The 23,158-nt window shown below is 44.2% G+C and overlaps 1 protein-coding gene across 9 annotated transcripts in view; it reads right to left on the reverse strand.

The window, feature by feature from the left end:
- pde4dip (phosphodiesterase 4D interacting protein) overlaps nt 1-23,158 on the reverse strand; it is a 310,412-nt gene that overhangs the window by 85,761 nt on the left and 201,493 nt on the right. For all 9 annotated transcript variants that reach the window (XM_070887097.1, XM_070887096.1, XM_070887095.1 and 6 more), the window contains 3 exons: nt 18,319-18,871; nt 16,759-16,994; nt 15,921-15,972 (listed from right to left, as the gene is read on the reverse strand). In XM_070887097.1, coding sequence (XP_070743198.1) covers nt 15,921-15,972; nt 16,759-16,994; nt 18,319-18,871 — 841 coding nt within the window. The remainder of the gene's footprint in view (nt 1-15,920; nt 15,973-16,758; nt 16,995-18,318; nt 18,872-23,158) is intronic.

Genomic DNA, 23,158 nt, shown 5'->3' on the forward strand with positions numbered 1-23,158 from the left:
TCTCACTAATACCCTGTACAGTTGTAGCAGGACTTTAGTACTTTTATACATCCATCCTCCTTGCAATAAAGGCCAACATTTCATTTGCCTTCCTGATTACTTGCTGTACCTGCATTCTAACTTTGTGTTTCATGCACAAGGACGCCCAGGTCCCTCTGTACTGCAGCATTTTGTAATCTCGCTCCATTTAAATAATAATTTGCTTTTTTATTTTTCCTGACAAAGTGGATAACCGCACACTCTTTCCTACATTATACTCCATCTGCCAAATGTTTGCCCTCTCACTTAGCCTGTCTATATCCCTTTGCAGATTATTTGTGTCCTCCTCACAACTTGCTTTCCCAACCATCTTTGTATCATTAGAAAACTTGGCTACATTACACATTACACCCTTCATCCATATCATTAATATAGATTGTAAATAGTTGAGGCCCCAACACCGATTACTGTGGCACCCCACTAGTTCCCGTTTGCCAACCGGAAAATGGCCCATTTATCCCGGCTCTCTGTTTTCTGTTAGTCAGCCAATCTACTATCCATGCTAATATATTACCTCCAACCCCGTGCTTATCTTATCTTGTGCAGTAACCTTTTATGTGGCACCTTATCGAATGCCTTCTGGAATCCAAATACACCACATCCACTGGTTCCCTCTCATCCACCCTGCTCATTACATCCTCAAAGAATTCCAGCAAATTTGTCAAACATGATTTCCCTTTCATAAAGCCATGCTGACTCTGCTTGTCTACACTATGATTTTTCAAATGTCCTGCTATTGGTTCCTTAATAATGGACTCCAGCATTTTCCCAACGACAAATGTTAGGCTAACTGCTCTATAGTTTCCTGCTTTCTGTCTCTCTCCTTTTTTAAATAGGGGCGTTACATTTGCAGTTTTCCAATCTGCTGGGACCTCTCCAGAATCCAGGGAATTTTGGTAGATTGCAACCAATGCATCCACTATCTCTGCAGCCACTTCTTTTAAGACCCTAGGATGCAGGCCATCAGGTCCAGGGGACTTGTCCACCTTTAGTTCTATTATTTTACCGAGTACTTTTTCTTTAGTGTTCGTGATTATATTAAGTTCCCCCCTCTCTATAGCTCCTTGATTATCTATTACTGGGATGTTTTTAATGTCTTCTACTGTGAAGACCGATACAAAATATTTGTTCAAAATCTCTGTCATTTTCCTATTCCCCATTATTAATTCCCCAGTCTCAGCCTCCAGGGGAGCAACATTTACTTTAGCTACCCTCTTCCTTTTTATATACCTGTAGAAGCTCTTACTATCTGTTTTTATATTTCTTGCTAGTTTACTCTCATAATCTAACTTCTCGCTATTATTTTTTTAGATGTTCTTTGTTGGTTTGTAAAAATTTCCCAATCCTCTGGCCTTTCACTAATCTTGGCTACATGTATGCCACTGTGTTCAATTTGATACCATCCTTTACTTCCTTAGTTAGTCACGGATGGTTCTCCCTTCTCTTAAAGTCTTTCCTTCTCACTGGAATATATTTTTGTTGAGAGTTATGAAATATCTCCTTAAATGTCTGCCACTGCTCATCAACCGTCTTACACTTTAATTTATTTTCGCAGTCTACTTTAGCCAACTCTGCCTTCATACCTTTGTAATCACCTTTATTTAAAATCAGGACACTGGTTTGAGACTCAACTTTCTCACCCTCCAACTGAATTTGAAATTCAACCATGCTATGATCACTTCTGCCTAGAGGATCCTTTAACATGAGATAATTTATTAATCCTGTCTCATTACATAGTACCAGATCCAAGATAGCCTGCTCCCTGGTTGGTTCCACAACATACTGTTCAAAGAAACCATCCCGCATAAACTCTATGTACTCTTCCTCAAGTCTACCTTAGCCAATTTGATTTGTCCAATCAATATGAAGATTAAAATCGCCCATGATTATTGCCATACCTTTCTTGCAAGCCTCCATTATTTCTTGATTTATACTCTGTCCAACAGTGTAGCTGCTGTTAGGGGCCTCTTGACTACTACACCCACCAGTGACTTCATTCCCTTATTATTTCTTATCTCCACCAAAACTGATTCTGCATCTTGATCTTCTGAGCCAATATCATTTCTCACTACTGCCCTGATCTCATTCTTTATTAACGGAGCTACCCCACCTCTTTTCTCTTTCTGCCTATCCTTCGGAATTGTCAAATACCCCTGAATATTCAGTTCCCTGCCTTGGTCACCTTGCAACCATGTCTCTGTAATGGCTATCAGATCATACCTATTCATATCTATTTGTGCCGTCAACTCATCTATCTTGTTACGAATGCTGCGTGCATTCAGATGAAGAGCTTTTAATTTTGTCTTTTTACTATTTTTCCCTACTTTGACCCCACTTTCTGATACACTCTTATTTTTATACAGTCTGACCCTTCCTGTCACACTCTGGTTATCATTTTCCCCAATGCTATCCTTCTCTATTGCCTTCTCCTAGCTCTTTGACTTTTTAAATTTCCGCTCACCCGAACCCTCCCCCCTCCACTATTTAGTTTAAAGTCCTCTCTACAGCCCTAGTTATTCGATTCACCAGGACACTAGTCCCCAGCACTGTTCAAGTGAAGCCCGTCCCCAAGGAACAGTTCCCTCTTACCCCTGTACTGGTGCCAGTGCGCCAGGAATCGAAACCATTTCTCCCACACCAATCTTCGAGTCACACGTTCATCTCTCTGATCTTATTTACCCTATGCCAATTTGCTCATGGCTCAGGTAATAATCCAGAGATTATTACTTTTGTGGTTGTGCCTTTTAAGTTAGCCCCTAGCTGCTCATAATCTCTCAGCAGAACCTCTTTCTTTGTTGTACCTATGTGGACCATGACAACTGGATCTTCCCCCTCCCATTCCAAGTTCCACTCCAGCCCAGAGGAGATGTCCTTAACCCTGAGTAACGGTCTAGAAACCAAGGTCCCAGATGCCCCATTACTCTTGCTGCGCTGTTATCAGCTCGCACTTCCAGCATAAATTTTTGAGCTGAAAGGGGAAGGAACAAGTCTAATTAATGGGGCATGCCATGAGATTCAGCGCTCCAACAAATTCTGGGCCAGTAGAAGGGGCTGACCAAAAGCTTGGTGAAAGGATGGGTTTGAAAAAGGGTCTTAAAGAAGGAGAGTATTTCAGAGACTTAAACAATGATTTATAAAGATCTAGAATGACCGATGTCCTTTTGTAATCTATGCTTCTATTTATGATTTTTACATTAACTATACTCCTGATTTTTGGGTTGTTTACAAATATATTGTATCCCATATTCGCAAGTCTACATCCTTCATAAATATTGAGAAGAGCAATGATTCCAACAATGACCACTGCGGAACACTCAAGTCTGAAAATCTCTGTTTTCTGTCCTTTGGCCAAGTTCCTTTCTATCAAATTGCCTTAATTTCATCAACAAACCCTAATGCAGCAGGTTTTAAAAGTGGCTCTTATCGTGTATAGGTATTCAAATTTTTGTGTATGAGAGCTCACATTTCTGCATAATCATACGTGGCTCAATCACTCATTGTGACATGTATATCTAGCCCCAGCTCCAAATGGTTGGACATTCCTACCATATAGTTCCTCTTTAGAGGTTAAAGCATGCAGTTAAGGGTTTTGGGGAGTGGGCAGGGAAGTGGAGCTGAGTCCATGATCAGATCAGCCATGATCTTACTGAATGATGGAGCAGGCTCGAGGGGCCAAATGGCCTACTCCTGCTCCTATTTCTTATGTTCTTAGCACCACTTTTACTAGTGGTCTGCCTGGCAGTAACAAAACTCAATGGGGGGGTGGGGGGCATAAATCCTAACCTCCTGGATAACAGAGCAGTTAAAATGTCCAGGGTGACTTACCCGCCTGCTTCACGCTGATCCTGCTTTTAACCTGCGCTTCTGAGCAGGTGGCAAAGGCAACGGCCTGACGCTGGCAGGTTCTTTTGATAAATAAGAAACCTCATTGGGCCCCAACTGTAATTTTAATTCAGACCTGAATCTGGAAGCCATTGCGGTTTTCCTGCCAGGCTGAAGCCGATCGGAAGAGGATTGGGACGTGAATGAGGCCCTGTGAGGTAAGTTTTTTCTTTTCCTTTGTGGGAAAAGGAAACATAGAAACATAGAAAATAGGTGCAGGAGGAGGCCATTCGGCCCTTCGAGCCTGCACCGCCATTCAATATGATCATGGTTGATCATACAACGTCAGTACTCCACTCCCACCTTCTCTCCATACCCTCTGATCCTCTTAGCCGTAAAGGCTACATCTAACTCCCTCTTGAATATATCCAACGAACTGGACTCAACAACTTTCTGTGGTAGAGAATTCCACAGGTTCACCACTCTCTGGGTGAAAAAGTTTCTCCTCATCTCAGTCCTATATGGCTTACCCCTTATCCTTAGACTATGACCCCTGGTTCTGGACTTTCCCAACATCGGGAACATTCTTCCTGCATCTAGCCTGTCCAATTCCGTCATAATTTATATGTTTCTATGAGATCCCCTCTCATTCTTCTAAATTCCAGTGAGTATAAGCCTAGTTAATCCAGTCTTTCTTCATATGTCAGTCCTGCCATCCCGGGAATTAGTCTAGTGAACTTTCGCTGCACTCCCTCAATAGCAAGCACATCCTTCCTCAGATTAGGAGATCAAAACTGCACACAATACTCAAGCTGTGGTCTCACCAAGGCCCTGTACAACTACAGTAAGACCTCCCTGCTCCTATACTCAAATCCTCTCGCTATGAAGGCCAACATGCCATTTGTTTTCTTTACTGCCTGCTGCACCTGCATTCCAAACCTTCAGTGACTGATGTATCATGACACCCAGGTCATGTTGCACCTCCCCTTTTACTAATCTGTCACCATTCAGATAATAATCTGCCTTCCTGTTTTTGCCACCAAATTGGATAACCTCACATTTATCCACATTATACTGCATCTGCCATGCATTTGCCCATTCACCTAACCTGTCCAAGTCACCCAGCATCCTCCTCACAGCTCACACTGCCACCCAGCTTAGTGTCATCTGCAAACTTGGTGATATTACATTCAATTCCTTCATCTAAATCATTAATGTATATTGTAAATAGTTGGGGTGCCAGCACTGAACCTTGCGGTACCCCACGAGTCACTGCCTGCCATTCTGAAAAGGACCCGTTTATTCCCATTCTTTGCTTCCTGTCTGCCAATCAGTTCTCTATCCACATCAATATATTACCCCCAATAACATGGGCCTTAATTTTGCACACTTATCTCTTGTGTCGGACCTTGTCAAAAGCCTTTTGAAAGTCCAAATACACCACATCCACTGGTTCTCCCTTATCCACTCTACTAGTTACATCCTCAAAAAACTCTAGAAGATTTGTCAAGCATGATTTCCCTTTCATAAATCCATGCTGACTTGGACCGATCCTGTCACTGCTTTCCAAATACGCTGCTATTACGTCGTTAATAATTGATTCCAGCATTTTCCCCACCACCGACGTCAGGCTAACCGGTCGATAATTCAGTGTTTTCTCTCTCCCACCTTTTTTTAAAAGTGAGGTTACATTAGCTACCCTCCAATCCATAGGTACTGATCCAGAGTCCATGGAATTTTGGAAAATGACCACCAATGCATCTACTATTTCTGGGGCCACTTCCTTAGGTACTCTGGGATGCAGACTATCAGGCCCTGGGGATTTATCGGCCTTCAGTCCCATCAGTTTCCCTAACACAATTTGCTGACTAATAGGAATTTCCCTCAGTTCTTCCTTCTTGCTAGACCCTTGGTCCCCTAGTATTTTCGGGAGGTTATTTGTGTCTTCCTTAGTGAAGACAGAACCAAAGCATTTGTTCAACTGGTCTGCCATTTCCTTGTTCCCCATTATGAATTCACCTGATTCTGACTGCAAGGGACCTACATTGGAGTCTTCACTAATCTATTTCTCTTCATATATCTATAGAAGCTTTTGCAGTCAGTTTTTATGTTCCCTACAAGCTTACTCTCATACTCTATTTTCCCCCTCCTAATTAAACCCTTAGTCCTCCTCTGCTGAATTCTAAATTTCTCCCAGTCCTCAGGTTTGCTGCTTTTTCTGGCCAATTTATATGCCTCTTCCTTGGATTTAACACTATCCCTAATTTCCCTTGTTAGCCACAGTTGAGCCACCTTTCCAGTTTTATTTTTACGCCAGACAGGGATGTACAATAGTTGTAATTCATCCATGTGATCTTTAAATGTCTGCCATTGCCTATCCACCGTCAACCCTCTAAGTATCATTCGCCAGTCTATCCGAGCCAAATCACGTCTCATACTATCGAAGTTTTCTTTCTTTAAGTTCAGGACCCTAGTCTCTGAATTAACTGTGTCGCTCTCCATCTTAATGAAGAATTCCACCATATTATGGTCACTCTTCCCCAAGGGGCCTCGCACGACCAGATTGCTAATTAATCCTCTCTCGTTACACAAGACCCAGCCTGGGATGGCCTGCTCTCTAGTTGGTTCCTCGACATATTGGTCTAGAAAACCATCCCTTATACACTCCAGGAACTCCTCCTCCACAGTACTGCTACCAGTTTGGTTAGCCCAATCAATATGTCGGTTAAAGTCACCCATGATAACTACTGTACCCTTATTGCACTCATCCATAATTTCCTGTTTGATGCCATCCCCAACCTCCCTACTACTGTTTGGTGGTCTGTACACAACTCCTACTAACGTTTTCTGCCCTTTGGTGTTTTGCAGCTCTGCCCATATAGATTCCACATCATCCAAGCTAATGTCCTTCCTTACTATTGCTTTAACCTCTTTAACCAATAACGCTACCCCACCTCCTTTTCCTTCCTGTCCATCCTTCCTGAATATTGAATACCCCTGGATGTTGAGTTCCCAGCCTTGGTTACCCTGGAGCCATGACTCAGTAATCCCAATTACATCATATCCTTTAACAGCTATCTGCACAGTTAATTCATCCACCTTATTACGAATGCTCCTCGCATTGAGACTCAGAGCCTTCAGGCTTGTTTTTTTAACACTCTTTGTCCTTTTAGAATTATGTTGTAATGTGGCCCTTTTTGATTTTTGCCCTTGATTTCTCTGCCCTCCACTCTTGCTTTTCTCCTTCTTACCTTTTGCTTCTGCCCCCTATTTACTTCCCTCTGTCTCCCTGCATAGATTCCCATCCCCCTGCCATATTAGTTTAATCCCTCCCAAACAGCACTAGAAAACACTCCACCTAGGACATAGGTTCCGGTCCTGCCCAGATGCAGACCGTCTGGTTTGTACTGGTCCCACCTCCCCCAGAACCGATTCCAATGCCTCAGGAATTTGAATTCCTCCTCCTTGCACCATTCCTCAAGCCACGTATTCATCTGAACTATCCTGCAATTCATACTCTCACTAGCACGTGGCACTGGTAGCAATCCTGAGATTACTACCTTTGAGGTCCTACTTTTTAATTTAACTCCTAGCTCCCTAAATTCAGCTTGTAGGACCTCATCCCATTTTTTACCTATATCGTTGGTATCTATATGCACCACGACAACTGGCTGTTCCCCCTCCCCTTCCAGAATGCGCTGCAGCCGCTCCGAGACATCCTTGACCCTTGCACCAGGGAGGCAACATACCATCCTGAAGTTTCGTTTGCGGCCACAGAATCGCCTATGCTCCCCTTACAATAGAATCCCCTATCAGTATAACTCTCCCACTCTTTTTCCTGCCCTCCTGTGCAGCAGAGCCACCCATGGTGCCATGAACTTGGCTGTTGCTGCCTTCCCCTAATGAGTCATCTCCCCCAACAGTACCCAAAACGGTGCATCTGTTTTGGAGGGAGATGACCGCAGGGGATCCCTGCACTACCTTCCTTCCACTGCTCTGCCTGATGGTCACCCATTCCCTATCTGCCTGAGTAACCTTTACCTGCGGTGTGACCAACTCACTAAACGTGCTAATCATAACATCCTCAGCATCGCGGATGCTTCAGAGTGAGTCCATGCGCCACTCCAGTGCCGCACTGCAGTCTGTCAGGAGTTGCAGTTGGACACACTTCCTGCACACATAGTAGTCAGGGACACTGGTAGCGTCCCTGATTTCCCACATAGCACAGGAGCATGACACGGGTCTGGGCTCTCCTGCAATGACTTAAGCCTTAGATTAACTTAATTTGGCAACAATGCCAAAGGTTTCCTATTGATCAGAAAAGAAGAAAAAGATCAAATACTCACCAATCCACTAGGCAATCACTTACCCGCTTGGCTGTGATGGGAGGAACGGGAGTTCTCTTCTAGGACCAAAAAGGAAAGTTTAGGCCTCCCCTGCCCCCCGCCCCCAATCATTACGACACCCTCCGGGAACCCCCTTCCTAACACCTCTATGCCGGCTGCCTGATTTTTGCAAGGCTGGAAGTTGCTTTGCGCCATTGCAATTAATCAACTGGTGGTTAAAATCGGCACGTCCTGATGCTCCCACTGATCGGATTGGAAACAAACTGACTCCTGCGGTTTTCCGCCGGAAACCTTGGGAGTTAAAATCAGCCTGAGTGACGAGATGACCAACCCTGAAAGTTGTGTGACTTTCTGTATCAGCTGCCACAATGCCTGCAGTTCTCAATTTAGAAATGAAAGACTACAAGGTAATTATTGAATGCGATATATACAACAGTTGGTTGTTGTAATGAAAAAATGGTGGGATTGATACACTGGAAGGATGAGATCAAACATGCCGAAGAGCCGTCTTCATCTGTACTCTTTTGAAGAAAAATGGCTGCTTGCAGGAAGGGTGGCCAGCACCTATGCTTCTGAAGTTAAAGGCTGTCAATCTTCGGGGTCACAACATATTCACAAGCCATCTGAGCTTCATGCCGTATGTCTATGATGACCCCTGAACCCACCTCACAGCCCTACAAGTTTGCTACTCTCTCTAAAATATACGTTCAGGTACAGGAATGATGAAAAGACCATTTTCACAGACATTTTATAAATGGAAATACAAGAAATATATCTCTTTTAAAAGTTATTGCTGAGATCTAGCACTGTAAAGAGTGCTCATCTGAGGTCTTGCCTATAAGCATTAAAACAAGCACTTCAGCTCTCTGACTCTCTGCAGCATAGTAAGTGCACAGCTGCCGAGTGCTGCGATACAGACCCACCGCACCGGATTACAGAACGCTGGGAGGCACGGGCCACTGATGGCACAGTCCTGACAGATGGGGCCATGTGCTGAGATTGGATGCTGCTTGTAATCCACTAATTCCTCATTTTCCCCCAAACCCTGTGAGCTCTGAAAGAAATTGTGTGTTCAGCCATGGTTAGCATTCCCAGCACAATTCATGCTGGCAGAATATTAAGCGGTTTTATGAGCTGTGCTGCTTTAATAACATAATTTCAGGTCAGTAGCCATTCTCAAACCCTATACCATCCCCACCCCAGCCCAAGGACGTTGAGGCCAAGTATAGTATTGCCATTGCCAGCAGGCTGAGATCAGCTAACTCAGCACTGACAATGAATCAAATCTGGGAACGTCCTAGTCTGAATGGTTCTGCTCCACACCAGGTACTACATCTAACAACTGAGCCATGAGTACATTGAAGATTGACCTAAATTAACCAATGTAAGCTTAGCTTCCTCAACAGCTCAGTAGGTAAATGCACTGCCAGGTGTGGTACTGAGCTCTACAGACCAAGAAGGGCTCAAGTTCAATTCTTGTCTGTGCCAAATTAGCCAATCTTAGTTAGGGCAGCAGTGGGGATGTTTAACGGGTCTCAGTACCCTGGCCTAAAAGGGAGAAAATATAAAATTCAGCTAGCGTTCCTACTCCTTATTATTGTCCAGTTACTCCTAAAGTGCACATCATGTAAGCACAAAACTATGATCAGTTCATATGCTCCACGTCATGAATAGCTCTTCTTGAGTCACATATGAAATGTGGCTGCTTGCAAGAGGGGTGGTCAGCACCACAGAACTATGCTTCAGAAGGAGGAAGGCAAAATACTGAGGTATGGAGATGTAAAAGATTTACAATAAAAATAAATTACGTATCAACATTAAGTGCATGAAGTGGAGCTACAGCGGTTTGATTCACTGCTCTGCTGTGCTCCCAATCTCAAGCACCCAGAGGTGCAAAACAGAGGACACATCAAAATGGGATAGTAAAGCTCGCCTGGAATGCCTTGGATGACTCACAGCAGTGGTGATGGAAGCTTGGAAGAGAGGCACTGAACCTCTGTGCCTCAGTCGGCACGTGGCCCAAGGAGACCAAGGGGCACAGGGCAGAACATATGTGAACTTCACGTGAAAAAAAATAACAGGACCATTTGAGTTCTTATCTCCAACACTGAGGGTGCAGATTGGCAACATGGTCACCTACAAACTCAATTAAAATGGCTGGCAAACCAATCAGAATGGCCAACTGGCCTGTCTGCACAATTCAAATTTGAAAGCAAAATTTCAATACTTTTGCCAACCATCCCTTCTGCTCCCACGCTGGTGCCAGCTCAATTGTTGCACCAATGAAAATCCAACTCTCCACACACATCCAGGTCAAGAGTCAACCATTAGAAAATAGGCCAGCCCTAAGCTTTCTGAAAGTGCTGGAGCTGAATAAAGGCCCCAGCTGTCCTCTTTTGGATTTTCAAAAATAATTTTATAATTGTTAATATGCTTGCAATACCTAACACATTTCCCACAGGATTTGGTAGAATTTACAAACAGTTTTATTGAGTCTGCTGTCTTAAGTTTCTTACAGCAAAATGACTTTTCTATCCTATAAAATGAAATACCCAATAAATGTCCATATATGGATAATTTTACTTTGGTGGAAAACAAGCAATTAAAAGGGCACCATCTGCACAATAAAGCATTCATTTTAAATGGATAAACCTAGGTGGAAGGTCATGGCCCACAGTGCAGGTCACAACTGAAATTGAAAATATTAAGACAGAGGAGAAGATTTCCTCTGGTTGCTATGCATTAATGACATTGGAAAGATTCCCAATACTCAGAGTTTGTAACAAAATCATTAAAATATTCTCGAAGAATGTTTTCATGATTTCACCTGCGTTCACGATTGGAGGAATTCTTCCCTTTGTGCTGAGGTAAATCAGTTTTGTGATGTAACACTTGGGTTTTAAAAGCACACAGGTTACTGGCAGGAAAGAATGAGGGAGAAATTTGTTTCCAAACTTGCTTTGCAATAATATAAATGACAAAAGAGAAACATCATGCAACTTGTGTGCAATGTCATCATATCGCTGATAATGTTGTTCAATTCTTCTCACCGACTAAACAAAAAAGCACATTTGCCAAAATCATCACTCACAGATGATTACATGATGATGTTACAACTTTCTAAACAAATGCCACCATTATGACACGGTCTTTATACAGCATTTAAAAAAAAAAATTATTATATCGAGTCTGATGTGTCTGAAACTCCCCAGACTCGCTGCAGAACCTACATTCTCCGGTCACAGAGTTTGGTTGGGCTTGCTGCAGAAATTAGCCTCGAGTTGCTGCAGGATTCTATGGGCACGAGTATAATATAGCAGAGTGAAACTATATCAGGTTTAGAAAATATTAATGAAATTCCTTCCCATAGGGACTTAAATTATACCAAAAAAATTGCCATTATTTCCATTTTCTCAGAAGCATATCCTTCGTGCATGTCTATATAATGAAAAAGTGAGTCAGTGTCACCTTTGAGTTGGCTGATTGATGGTTTCTGTTACATTTTTTTAAAAACTCTAGGTGCTGGATTTTCGGTTCTGCTCATTTCGGGGCGGTAATGGTGGCAAGGCGGTAAAGTTTGCGCCCACGAACAGTTTGTGCCTCAATCAGCAAAATTCATCAGCTGGGCCCCGAGTGTGGGGTGGAGCGCTAAGGGAGACGTTAAACACCTCTTTTAGGGCGCTAGGCTGGCTGAGCAAGTGAAAATCCCGAGCTAAGAGAGGCCTGGGGGGGGAAAAAAAACAACTGAAAAAACCCACCAGAAACATTCCCAATAAATAACTCACGCCACCACATCAATCACAAAAAATAAATAAAAAACAATCACATTTACCTGAAGTCGACATTACTTATCTCACTGCAGCCACTACAGCTCGGACTGCCAGCTTCTGCAGGCGGAGCCAGCAAGGCACTCTACAGTGTGCTACGGATCGGACAGCAGCCAAAAATTGAGCCGGTGTCGCTGCACCTGCTCCGTGCCCCGTCGAAACCGGCACCGAATGTCCCGGCGTGGCGCTGGAAGCTCCTAACAGGGGCGGCACGAGATCAAAAATCCAGCCCAAGATATTTCAGCCCTCCATGTTTCTGTATACTGTCATTGATGAGCCCTAACTCCCTATGCCTGAGAAAGAGTTTGCATTTTCCCTAGTATCTTGGTTGTCGTAGCAAGGCCGAAGTAACAGAGGACTTCGTTGTAGATTACTCCCCATTTTAAATATTAAATTCTGTAATTATGTGGTGATTCAACGGAAAAGAAAGCTTGCTAGCTGCTTCGTGTCAAGAGGAGGTTAGAACCACCTGGTGTCAGAGTTAATGCCTGCGCCAGCTCATCAACAATTTAATTTTAAGCAGGGAGGTTTGGGTAAATATGAACACATGTTGAGTGTTCCTCTTGACGTGAAGAAACTAACAAATTTGCATTCCCGATTTAATCCCCATTTGTAACTGATAAGGACAACTCTGCTTTTGATTGACAATGCTGCACTTTCATGTGCTCTTCAGCCAGGTTCTTAAATGCCTGAACAATTTTTTAAAGTCATTTATGTCTGGTCAAGTGAGATACAGTGCACAATAATTTATTCAAATTCTGACTGGAGGTCTTCATATTGGTATAGAATGTTCCAGCATCGAAGCACTGACCACATTCGACCAGCTCTGTTGGACGGGCCACATCATCCGCATGCCCGACACGAGACTCCCAAAGCAAGCACTCTACTCAGAACTCCTACATGGCAAGTGAGTCCCAGGTGGGCAGAGGAAACATTTCAAGGACACCCTCAAAGCCTCCTCGATAAAGTGTAACATCCCCACCGGTACCTGGGAATCCCTGGCCTGAGACCATCCTAAATGGAGGAAGAGCAAACGGGAGGGCGCTGAGCACCTCAAGTCTCATCGCTGAGAGCATGCAGAAACCAAGGGCAGGCAGCAAAAGGAGTGTGCGGCAAACCAGACTCCCCACCCACTCTTTCCTTCAACCACTGTCTGTCCCATCTGTTACAGAGTCTATAATTCCCGTATTGGACTGTACAGTCACCTGAGAACTCACTTTTGGAGTGGAAGCAAGTCTTCCTCGATTTCGAGGGACTGCCAATGATAATGTTCTACTGGCTCTAGAATTCAGAGGATGTGTCAGGTTTACCCAAACAACTTGTCCTGACCACCTTTAGTTCAGTTTTTCTCACAGAATTAAGAAACAAATTGCAATTTTTGCAGTTTCGAGTAGCTCACTAGCTGCTTAAGAAGTTAGCACAATGACAGGTGCAGTGTGATTGGCCGATTTGCAGGTTATAAATTAATACCGAGGGCAATTTTTATCTTCATATGTAAATGAATCTGAACTTGGTTTGCACAGTTTTAAGACCTGCCCGAATCTCAGGAGTTAATCATAGAATCACACAGCACTGAAGGAGGTCATTTGGCCCATCATGTTTGTGCCGACTCTTTGAAGATCTTCGAAAGAGCTATCCAATTAGTCCCACTCCTCTGTTCATCCCCCATAGTCTAGCAAATGTCTCCTTTTCAAGTTAAATCCAGGTCCGTTTTGAAAATTACTATTGACTCTGGTTCTATCACCATTTCAGGCAGTGCATTTCAGATCATAAGTTGTTGTGTAAAAAAAAATTCTCATTGCCCTTTTGGCTTTTTTTTTTGCCAATTATCTTAAACCCGAGTCCTCTGATTACCGACCCGAATAATATCACTCAATTTTCTGCTCTAACTTCATTTGCATAATTATTCACAACTCCTGGTGCAATCTCAGATGAGCCTCGGGATGACACTACTGGTAGAAAAGGAAAATTGTGTGTAAATCAAATTTAAAGAGGAGAAAATTGACTTAAGCCCATTTTCATAAAATAGGTGATGTGTTCATAGTGTGCACCAGTAGCCAAAGACTCAAGTTGTGGTTGCCAATCTAGCATCCAGAGGCAGCACGCCAATTTGAGGATGACCAATTTGGGCTGGCTACCTTGCCCTCACACAGGTTCTGGAAGGGGAGCAGGGTGGGATGGGCGCGAGCATTAGTGCGGGTACAGTATGTTTTGGACGAAGGAGAAACAGTCCTGCTTCCGGCCACATCCCCCCCCCTCAACCCCGCCCCGCCCCGCCACATTCCCCCATTTGTGGATGATGATTTTGAATGATGATGACACTAGACCCTGATTCACTGTTCCCTGGTGATTCTGTATTCTGATATTCACTGTACTCTTGTGACACTGTGTCTTAATGATAATGTACCCAGCTTGCACTGTATCCAGATGATGCCATAATCTGACGATGCTGTAAAGTATTGCTGTACTTTGATGACACTGTACCCAAGTGATACTGTATTTGGTAATACTGCTCTCTGATAGCATTGTACCCCAATGATATCATAACCTGGTGTCACTGTATGCTCTGCATCGTTTCACTGTGGGCTCTACATCAATCTGTGTTACTATGCTGCTGTTACTGTATACTGTGCCTTTAACTGAATGGTATGAGGATCTTTAAGTGAAATAGCGATCTCTGCTGATAGCACAGCACCTGCTCCCTCGCCAAAGTCAAGTCTAGTTCATTTCCCTTTGGGCAGCTACCTAAAAAATTCATGTTGTGCTGGAACTGATTCTACATTCAAAAAACACTAGCATGAAAAGGACAATATGCAATGTCATTCCTTATTTCTTATAAGGATTAACATTTAACAGCTAATGAGGGAATCACTAATATAAAGTGACATTGCTTTCTCTCTAGCTTGCTTGTATTCCTCGGTGTTTTCTCGCCATCTTTCTGTGTGATATATATATTTTTTGCTCCGTTTCACTGTGGGCTCTACATCAATCTATGTTTGTCTTTTCCTTTGATACTTTTTTTCCCTCTCTCAGTGGTATCTCTCTCTCGAGTATCTATGACCTATCTTGCTGTCTATGTGCTCTATTTCTCTCTCGTTTGTCTCCCTCTCTGTTATTTCTCTTTTCATATGTCTGAGTGGTCTCTCTCACTCTCTTGAGATGATTTTCATGTGGAGTGTAAATCAGGTGGGTGGTGGACAGGCCATGCGCAGCGCCTATCCGAAGGAGTCAGCTGGGGACCAATATGGCGGTCGGTGTACTTCCAGCACGCAATGAGGTACTGCACTTCCAACCCTTCCCCAAATGAGCAACACCGATTAACCCAGTCCTTTGTTTCCCATGACCAACTTTTTACGCATGTTGCTACATTTCTTCTTACACAATATACCTTAAGTTTTCTAACAAGCCTCTTGAGAGCCTCCTTATCAAATACCTGAGAGGAGAGATACTGTATTTGGTAATACTGCTCTCTGATAGCATTGTACCCCAATTATATCATAACCTGGTGTCACTGTATGCTCACATGATCAGTCAGTCCACTATCGTCAGAAACTGGAGTACGACACACTGGTGCCAAGATTATAAAGTCGTAAGGTGTTTCGAGCAGCCAATAACTTCCTGCAAACACAGTGATCCTGACATTATAGCATGGGGTAATAGGGTATGAATACTTATTGGGTTTATCTCAAATTCATCTCTCTACTATTTTAGTAGCAACAGTAACTCACTGGGATGACAACTGCTAAAGTAATAGAAGAATTTCAGGCAAAATCTTTAAGCAGCTGTACACTAGTGTCATATTAGATCACTCATTAACTATCTGAAAGACGCTTGTTCAAATCTCTGGCTTGAAATTCCACAGAATGATTCAGTGTCAATGCCTTACTTGACAACAAGCAGTTCCTGGTCTCCTTTGTCAATGATGTCCAAAGGGTCTCCTGCGAAAAAAAATTACAGGTGCAACATTAGAATAAGGAATTAAATGGATTTCAATTACTAGTTATGCCACATGTTCAAATGCAGCATGGTGAACTATCACAAATGAAAGAACAGGAATTCTTCATTTAGGGAGAGAGGAGATTATATGTGAGCCATCCTTGGCTCAGTGATAACACTCTCGCCTCTCAGGTCGTGGGTTCAAACCTCACTCCAGAGATGTGAGCACATAATATAGGATGTCACTTCAGCGCAGTACTGAGTGATTCCTGCGCTGTCCTTCAGATGAGATGGATGCTTCATCTCTCCTCTCAGGTGGACATTAAAGATCCCAAGAAGAGCAGGGAACTGCTCTCAGTGTCCTGACCAGCATTTATCCTTCAACCATCCACCAAAATAGATTATCTGGTTGTTTATTACATTGCTATTTATGGGACCCTGCCACATTTGTCTACATTAGAACAGTGACTACACTACAAACGTACTTCATTGGCTATGAAATACTTTGGAACACCATGAGATCGTGAAAGGCGCTATATAAATGCAATTTATTTATTTTTTCTTTATTGCCAACCTGGCTGAGATTAGCTAACGCTGTACAGAACAAGGTCAGGAGCTTGGACCTTACTATTTCTCATAACCCAGTGGCTGGACCATGCATTGCATTTACTCATTCAGCCATTGGGGGAACCCTCACTAATTTTCTGACAGAAATACACATGACAATTATGTAACACTGTACTGTACAACAGTATGATTGAACAATACCAGTTCAAGAAACAACTTACGACCAGTCAGTTTATGAGTGATCCTCTCTGCCAATTGGCTTCCCTGTGCCAGCTGATCTCTGAAGCTCTGTCCCATATAGTAATCAATATCATTTGCTCTGAGCAACTCCTCAAAGGACTTGGTAGTGTCTCCCAGGTGTTGTTTCAGAATGTGGCAGATACCCCTGCCCTCACGCATCTTCTGACGGAGGTGGGAGAGCTCCCGTGCCTGGGCCTGGATTAAGCAGTCATATTTCCTGGAATGTAAAACAGGACCAATTCAATGGAGAGAAAGAAAAGGAAAAATAAGGATGAGAAGGAAAGTAAGGTAAAGATGTTCTGATGGAATGTCTGGTGGCTGTGGGCTCAAGCCTATTCCAAGACTTGAGGACATAAATCCAGGCTAACACTTCAGTGTAGTACTGAAAGTGTGCTGTATTGTTGGAGGTGCCATCTTCCGAATGAGACTTTAAACCAAGTCTCTGTCTGTCCAGATGGACATTAAAGATCCCGTGGCAAAATTAAAAGAATGGCAGGGATTTCTTCCAGTATTCTGGAGGACATTCATCCCTCATCCAATATCACCAGAAAAGATTCACTGGTCATTCAGATCAATACTGTTTATGGGATCTTGTGTGAAAAATAGTTGACAATATTGTCTTGAAAGTGAAATGCTTCGAGAGGTTTTTGAGAATAATGATAAAGTGAACAAGTCTTTTTTTTTCTTCTGGTGCAATGTGCAAGTGAACTGAGAATCCCAAGATCACACACCAGTCTCAACTGATATTCAGACAAGTCATTTGTTTTGACCAGGCTTCCATTGCAGCATTAGAAGGAGACAAGCCATGTTCTTAACTGATGGGATAGAATATAAAATAAGGAAGGGTTTCAGCTTGGATAATGCTTCAGCACCCCCTACTATCTGACCAGAGGCCAACTCTGGCCTCTGCAGTAAGCTCATTCCCTCCCAGAGTTCAGAATACAATGCCATGATGACCAAGGGAAGAAAATGAGAACTTGATACATATACTTGTTGCATTGAGTGGTCTGAGCTTTACAGACCAGAAAATCTACAATTTTCATTCATTTTGATTTTAATCATGAAGGGCAAACGCTATAACTTCCAATGTGTGATCCCAATGGCCAAAGCTTTGTGCTGGAAGCACAAATTCTTAAAATTACCCATGGTGTATATTGTGTTATTCAACCTGTATCATAGCAGCTCTGAATTGCTAAAGATCATTTCAATATTTCCAGGTTGGGAAGGTGGTAATTAGCCGAATCTTGCACTCAATTATCACTATCAAATGGCCATTGCTGAAAGTGTACATGTGCACAGAGGAAGTAATGACAGGATCAGGTTCAACAGTGATGGCCCCCAACTGTCAAAACAGCCGGCCAAATACTCTGCATTCAAGCTCACAAATGAAGAGTGGCCACGTGGGTGAGGTGCTGCACAACTGCTAGTGTCCAAAGAACCACATCCAGCAGGTGTAACTGCCTTCAGGAGAGGAGGTAAATTGCAAAGGGAGAAAAAAAAACAATTAACAATTATACAAAAGAATGATTTGGTATATTTACCCTGACCAGGAGGCATTTTTAGATGAAGGACCTTCGATTTTGGCACTCTTTAGCTGTGTTTCCAGTGTGGTAACCCTATGAATGAGCTTCTTTATCTCTGTGTTGGACTGTGTCATCGCTTGGCAATGGTCACCTCCATCGGACTGCCAGACATCATCATCATCATCATCATCATCATCATCCAGCTCGTCAAGCTGCAAAGTTTCAAATACATCACCTTGAGCAATGTTATGTGGTCTCTCTAGGCTGGAGGCATAATCACTGGTCATGGAAAAGGAGCGGATACGAGACTGCAGGCTGCGGATGATTTTGTCTGATTCAGTCAGTTGCGCTTTGAGGTCACTGACGTGTTCTTGCAGCACGGCAATGTCATTAGGTTTCCCACCATTTTCAAATGTGAGCCCCTTCCTGAGGCAGGACTTGATTGACAGTGGGAGAGAAAAGACAGGGTGGGAGGTTGAGGTGCCTGGGTTCTTTAAGAAAGAGTGCCGTTGAGTCATATTCTCCTTGTAGCATGGGTATGTGTGTTCTTGTAAATCAGCTTCACCGTATTCTGCATTAAGAAATAAAACATTAACAGAAATTAATTTCTTCCACTGATCATTCCTCTTTGCTACTGAATAGAAATTCTCTTCTTTTTCTACAATTTTCACCCCTCTGGACTGCTGAGAGATAATCCGGCCATCCTCCAGTATCTTTGCCCAGTAACCCATTTGATATGTGTGGGCTTCGACAGTGCAGGCTGAGAGGCTACTCAAACACAGGAGATGTCACACCCAAGCCCAATCCTGTCCTTGCTCAATTTGCCAACCATCCAACAGGGGGTTCAAGGTTTATGCAGGCTCCATCACTAGAGACTCAGGGCCCGAAATGCACCATCCCCATAGGGATGGCTACGGTGGAGTTTGGGCGGTCAATCGAAAAAAATCGATCGGGTGCCGCGGTCGGGTACTTTTCCCTCCCCGAGCCATATTCAGCTCGGGGAGGATTTGAACGGTGTTCACTTCCGCCGGAAACGACACAATGAAGCTGCGATAAAGGTAAGTTTCCAGCGGAGAAGGAAGCAGCATGCAGACTGCTGAAAAGCCACCAGGACAATGAAATTCACCAAGGAAAAGGTAGGACTTTTCCCGACAGTGCCCCTGCGAGGTTTTCAATGCGGTGCTCGAACGTGACACTGTTGGGGCCCTTTGGCAGGTAAATAGTTTTATTACTTATTAGTGTTTTTATTTCATTTTCCAGCATCTGCAGTATTTAGCTTTTCATCTAGTTTTATTAATTGTTTTGGCTCCATTAAACCTGCTGAGTGCTGCTCAGAGGTTTGCACATACCCCGGTACTTTTGTACAACTTTCAGGTCTGACTCTTTAGTGGAGTCCTGTGGGCTGCAGAGACCTGCTTGGCAGGGTTCACCCTGAGGATGGGAGGAGTGTTGGGAGGGCGACACTTGGTCAGAAGCAGGGTGGCACGCAGGAGAAGGTGTCGCTGTCAGCACCGTGCTGACAGGTAGTGGGCAAGGGAGGCAGCAGCCATGATTCGTTCATTCTGCGCAAGACCAATGTGCCCGCCGTCTTCACCGGCCCGAATCAGGATTGTGGTTTGCTGCTTGGGGACAAGGGATATCCCCTGTCCACTTGGCTGCTCAGTCCTCTGCGGAATCCCAGGACAGCGCCAGAGCATGCATACAATGATGCTCATTGTGCCAGCAGGTGCATCATCGAGCAGTGCGTAGGCATCCCTAAGCAGAGGTTCCAGTGTCTGGAGAGAACTGCTGACTGAACTAATGTGACATTTTATCAATTCCGACACCAGCCATCCTGTGGTCTCTGTTTGAGGTTCCCAATTTAGCACTAAACAATGGGCAGTTTTGTGTTGTAGGCTCATGCCCATGAGAAAATGGATTGAAACTGTTCAGTCATTTTACACTGAATCCTAATAGATCCTCTTCACCCATTCTGCTAACCATTCCACTTAAGTTTCAGGCTTGTTAAATGTTAAAATGTGATTTTCCTTCCTCCCGCTGAACAGGTCACAGAACCTGGTGGGCTTTTGCTTAATGGAGATTTCAAAATTCTATATTTCTTTCAGTTCCACCGTGATGCTAACCAGCCACTCAAAGGTTTGGCGCTAATGGCCACAAAAAAGTGGGAGGAGCACCAGCTTTCCAGCAGTACTGAATTTTGGGCCCTCAGTCTCCTGCCTCCACATTTATTATGTCAACCACTGGCTTTGCCAGCCATAAAAAAAAACCCAAACAGCGTTTGCAAAACCTTTGTTTTATGTATTAAAAATACAGCAGTGTTTGTATAATGTTGGTATGAGCCTTGAGAAAAAGCTATTTTATTTTCAATGTATGACACAGAAGTGTGGCAAAGGTTTTCCGGGTCCAGCAGCAGATCTTGGCACTCTGTGTTTGCTTTTATACGGCAATTAATTGGGTGACCCAGTAAAAAAAAAAAGTTTTCCCAGCGATCACCCTCAGTGAATTCAACAAGTTTACACTTTGGTTGATGCCAACAACAGCATGTCAGGAATCGATGATTTTAGCACCCAATAGGAGCAGCATAAAATCGGCCTGTAACTGTAGTCAACAGTGGTTATACAACAGTGAGGACAGGCATTTATTTAAAGTATGAGAGACATTTATTGTTTTAATACTATTGTACGATCATATTGAAATAAAATATAAATTATAGCAACTGTATAATTAGGTTGTTTTCATTTTTCTTTTAGAAATTATTTTCTCCCCGGCCCTCTCCCTGAATGTATTGTGTCAGATGGGGCATTATTAGCATTTTTTTTTAACTTTTAGGGACCGAAATTGTCCCTTTTCTTAAGGCCGATTACCAAAACTGCTGTCACACTGCGGAGTGGAGTGGCCGCCAACTTTTTGTGCACAGGCTGCCGATAGCCCAATTGTTCTTCCGAGGTTTCCCGGCGGTGCCCCGATCTCCCACTCTGCCGCCATCGATCCGCGGTATGAGCAACATCACCGTGCGCACTGCCGAGCTAACCCTCCACATGACATTCCCCTCTGAAAATCTTCGGCCGGCCCGGTGGTGCCAAAACCTGTTTTTTCCGATGGTCCAGTGAGGCTGTGACCTTCTGCAACGGCGGAAAGGGAAACCTTAAAGGGAAGCCACTGCCGCCATGTTTTTGTTTTTGTCGGCTGACTGCCATGTCGGCCCGACAATTATGCCCCCGGGTTCGGCTGCGCAGCCAGCGGGCAGCCTGGCACCCCCTCTCGGGTGCCAGGCCACTGGCCCAGCCGAAACTCTCCCTGATGGCCCAGTGGGCTGAAATTTTAAAATTGCAAAGGCTCTCCCCTTTAAGTGAAGAGGAGAGCCTTGGTGACGCGGCGCTATGATTACGTCATCTCGGCGGTGAATTCACACAGCCCCCAACTTCCGCCCCTCAGGTGCTGCCACCGCCGCATATCTGCCCCTCTCGTGTAGTCACCACCCCCATTAAGAGCGACTTCCGGATCCGAATAAAAAAAAACAACAAAGAGCGGGAATTTCGCTCAAGAGGCGACCTCAACCACAGCTGCGGTAAAAGTCATTGAAAAGGGGTGCGTGCTGCCCGTTTCGGGCGGGGGGCAATTTCTACCCTTCAGTCTTTTGTGGGGTCAGCTATATTTACATAATGTGGGTGAGCTCCAAGCCCATATTGGGCCTGACATAGCAGAGTTGAGGGGCTCGGGGGAAAAACACATGGAAGCAACCCTTAATTCATTCCATGGGCTACTTACAAAGGGTGATGAGTAAATTTAAAAGGGAATCAGACACTTAAAAAGTAAATGGCTACTCTCACGGTGGAACTGGAAGAAATATAGAATTTTGAAATCTCCCAATAAGCAAAAGCCCACCAGGTTCAGCGGGAGGAAGGAAGATTATATTTTAACATTTAACATCCTGAAACTTCAGTGGAATGGTTAGCAGAATGGGTGAAGAGGATCTATAAGGATTCAGTGTAAAATGACTGAACAGTCTCAATCCATTTTCTCATGGGCATGAACCCACAACACAAAACTGCCCATTGTTTGGTGCTAAATTGGGAACCTCACACAGAGACCATAGGATGGCTGGTGTAGGAATTGGTAAAATGTCACATTAGTTCAGTCAGCAGTTCTTTCCCGAGGTTGAGTTTTAGACACAGTGGCCCCGATATTTATGGGGAGGCGGTGTACGGTAGTGTGGGGGACACCTGGCAAGGCCAGGGACATGGAGGTCCTGACGAGTTTAACGGCAGGACTTCATTATAATTTTTTCTTCCATTTCTTGCCCAGCAGCTGGACAAATTGACAGGCTGGCCGGTTGCCAAGTGGGAAAACCAACTGCAGTAGATCGCAGCCAAGGACCCTTGGAGACTGTTCCCGGCAACTGGATGGCTGGACGGCCTGCAGATCGGGGCTTGGGGTGGGGGATCTCTGTTAAATTTAAATAAGGATCCGAATTGCGCTGTGGGAACCTGATTTCAATATGTTAATAAAATGTCCCTGCCCCCTCCAAGATGGGACACTCGCACCTTGCTACCCACTGCCGTAAAAATGGCAACCAACACAGCAGGTTGGGGATATGTCTCCTGTTTTTTAGTGCTCGCCCTGGGCCCTCAATGAAGCCTTTGGCCTTCTCCACCCTCAGCACTCCGGATCCCGGGCTCTCTTCTCCCCGCCCCCCCTCCAAATCCCGGGCTCTCTCTCCCCCTTCTCCCAATCCCAGGCTCTCTCCCCCCTCCCGATCCCGGGCTCTCTCCCCCCTCCCGAACCCGGGCTCTCTCCCCCCTCCCGATCCCGGGCTCTCTCCCCCCTCCCGATCCCGGGCTCTCTTCCCCCCTCCCGA

The sequence above is a fragment of the Pristiophorus japonicus genome, chromosome 8, assembly GCF_044704955.1.
Source record: "Pristiophorus japonicus isolate sPriJap1 chromosome 8, sPriJap1.hap1, whole genome shotgun sequence".
Taxonomy (NCBI): domain Eukaryota; kingdom Metazoa; phylum Chordata; class Chondrichthyes; family Pristiophoridae; genus Pristiophorus; species Pristiophorus japonicus.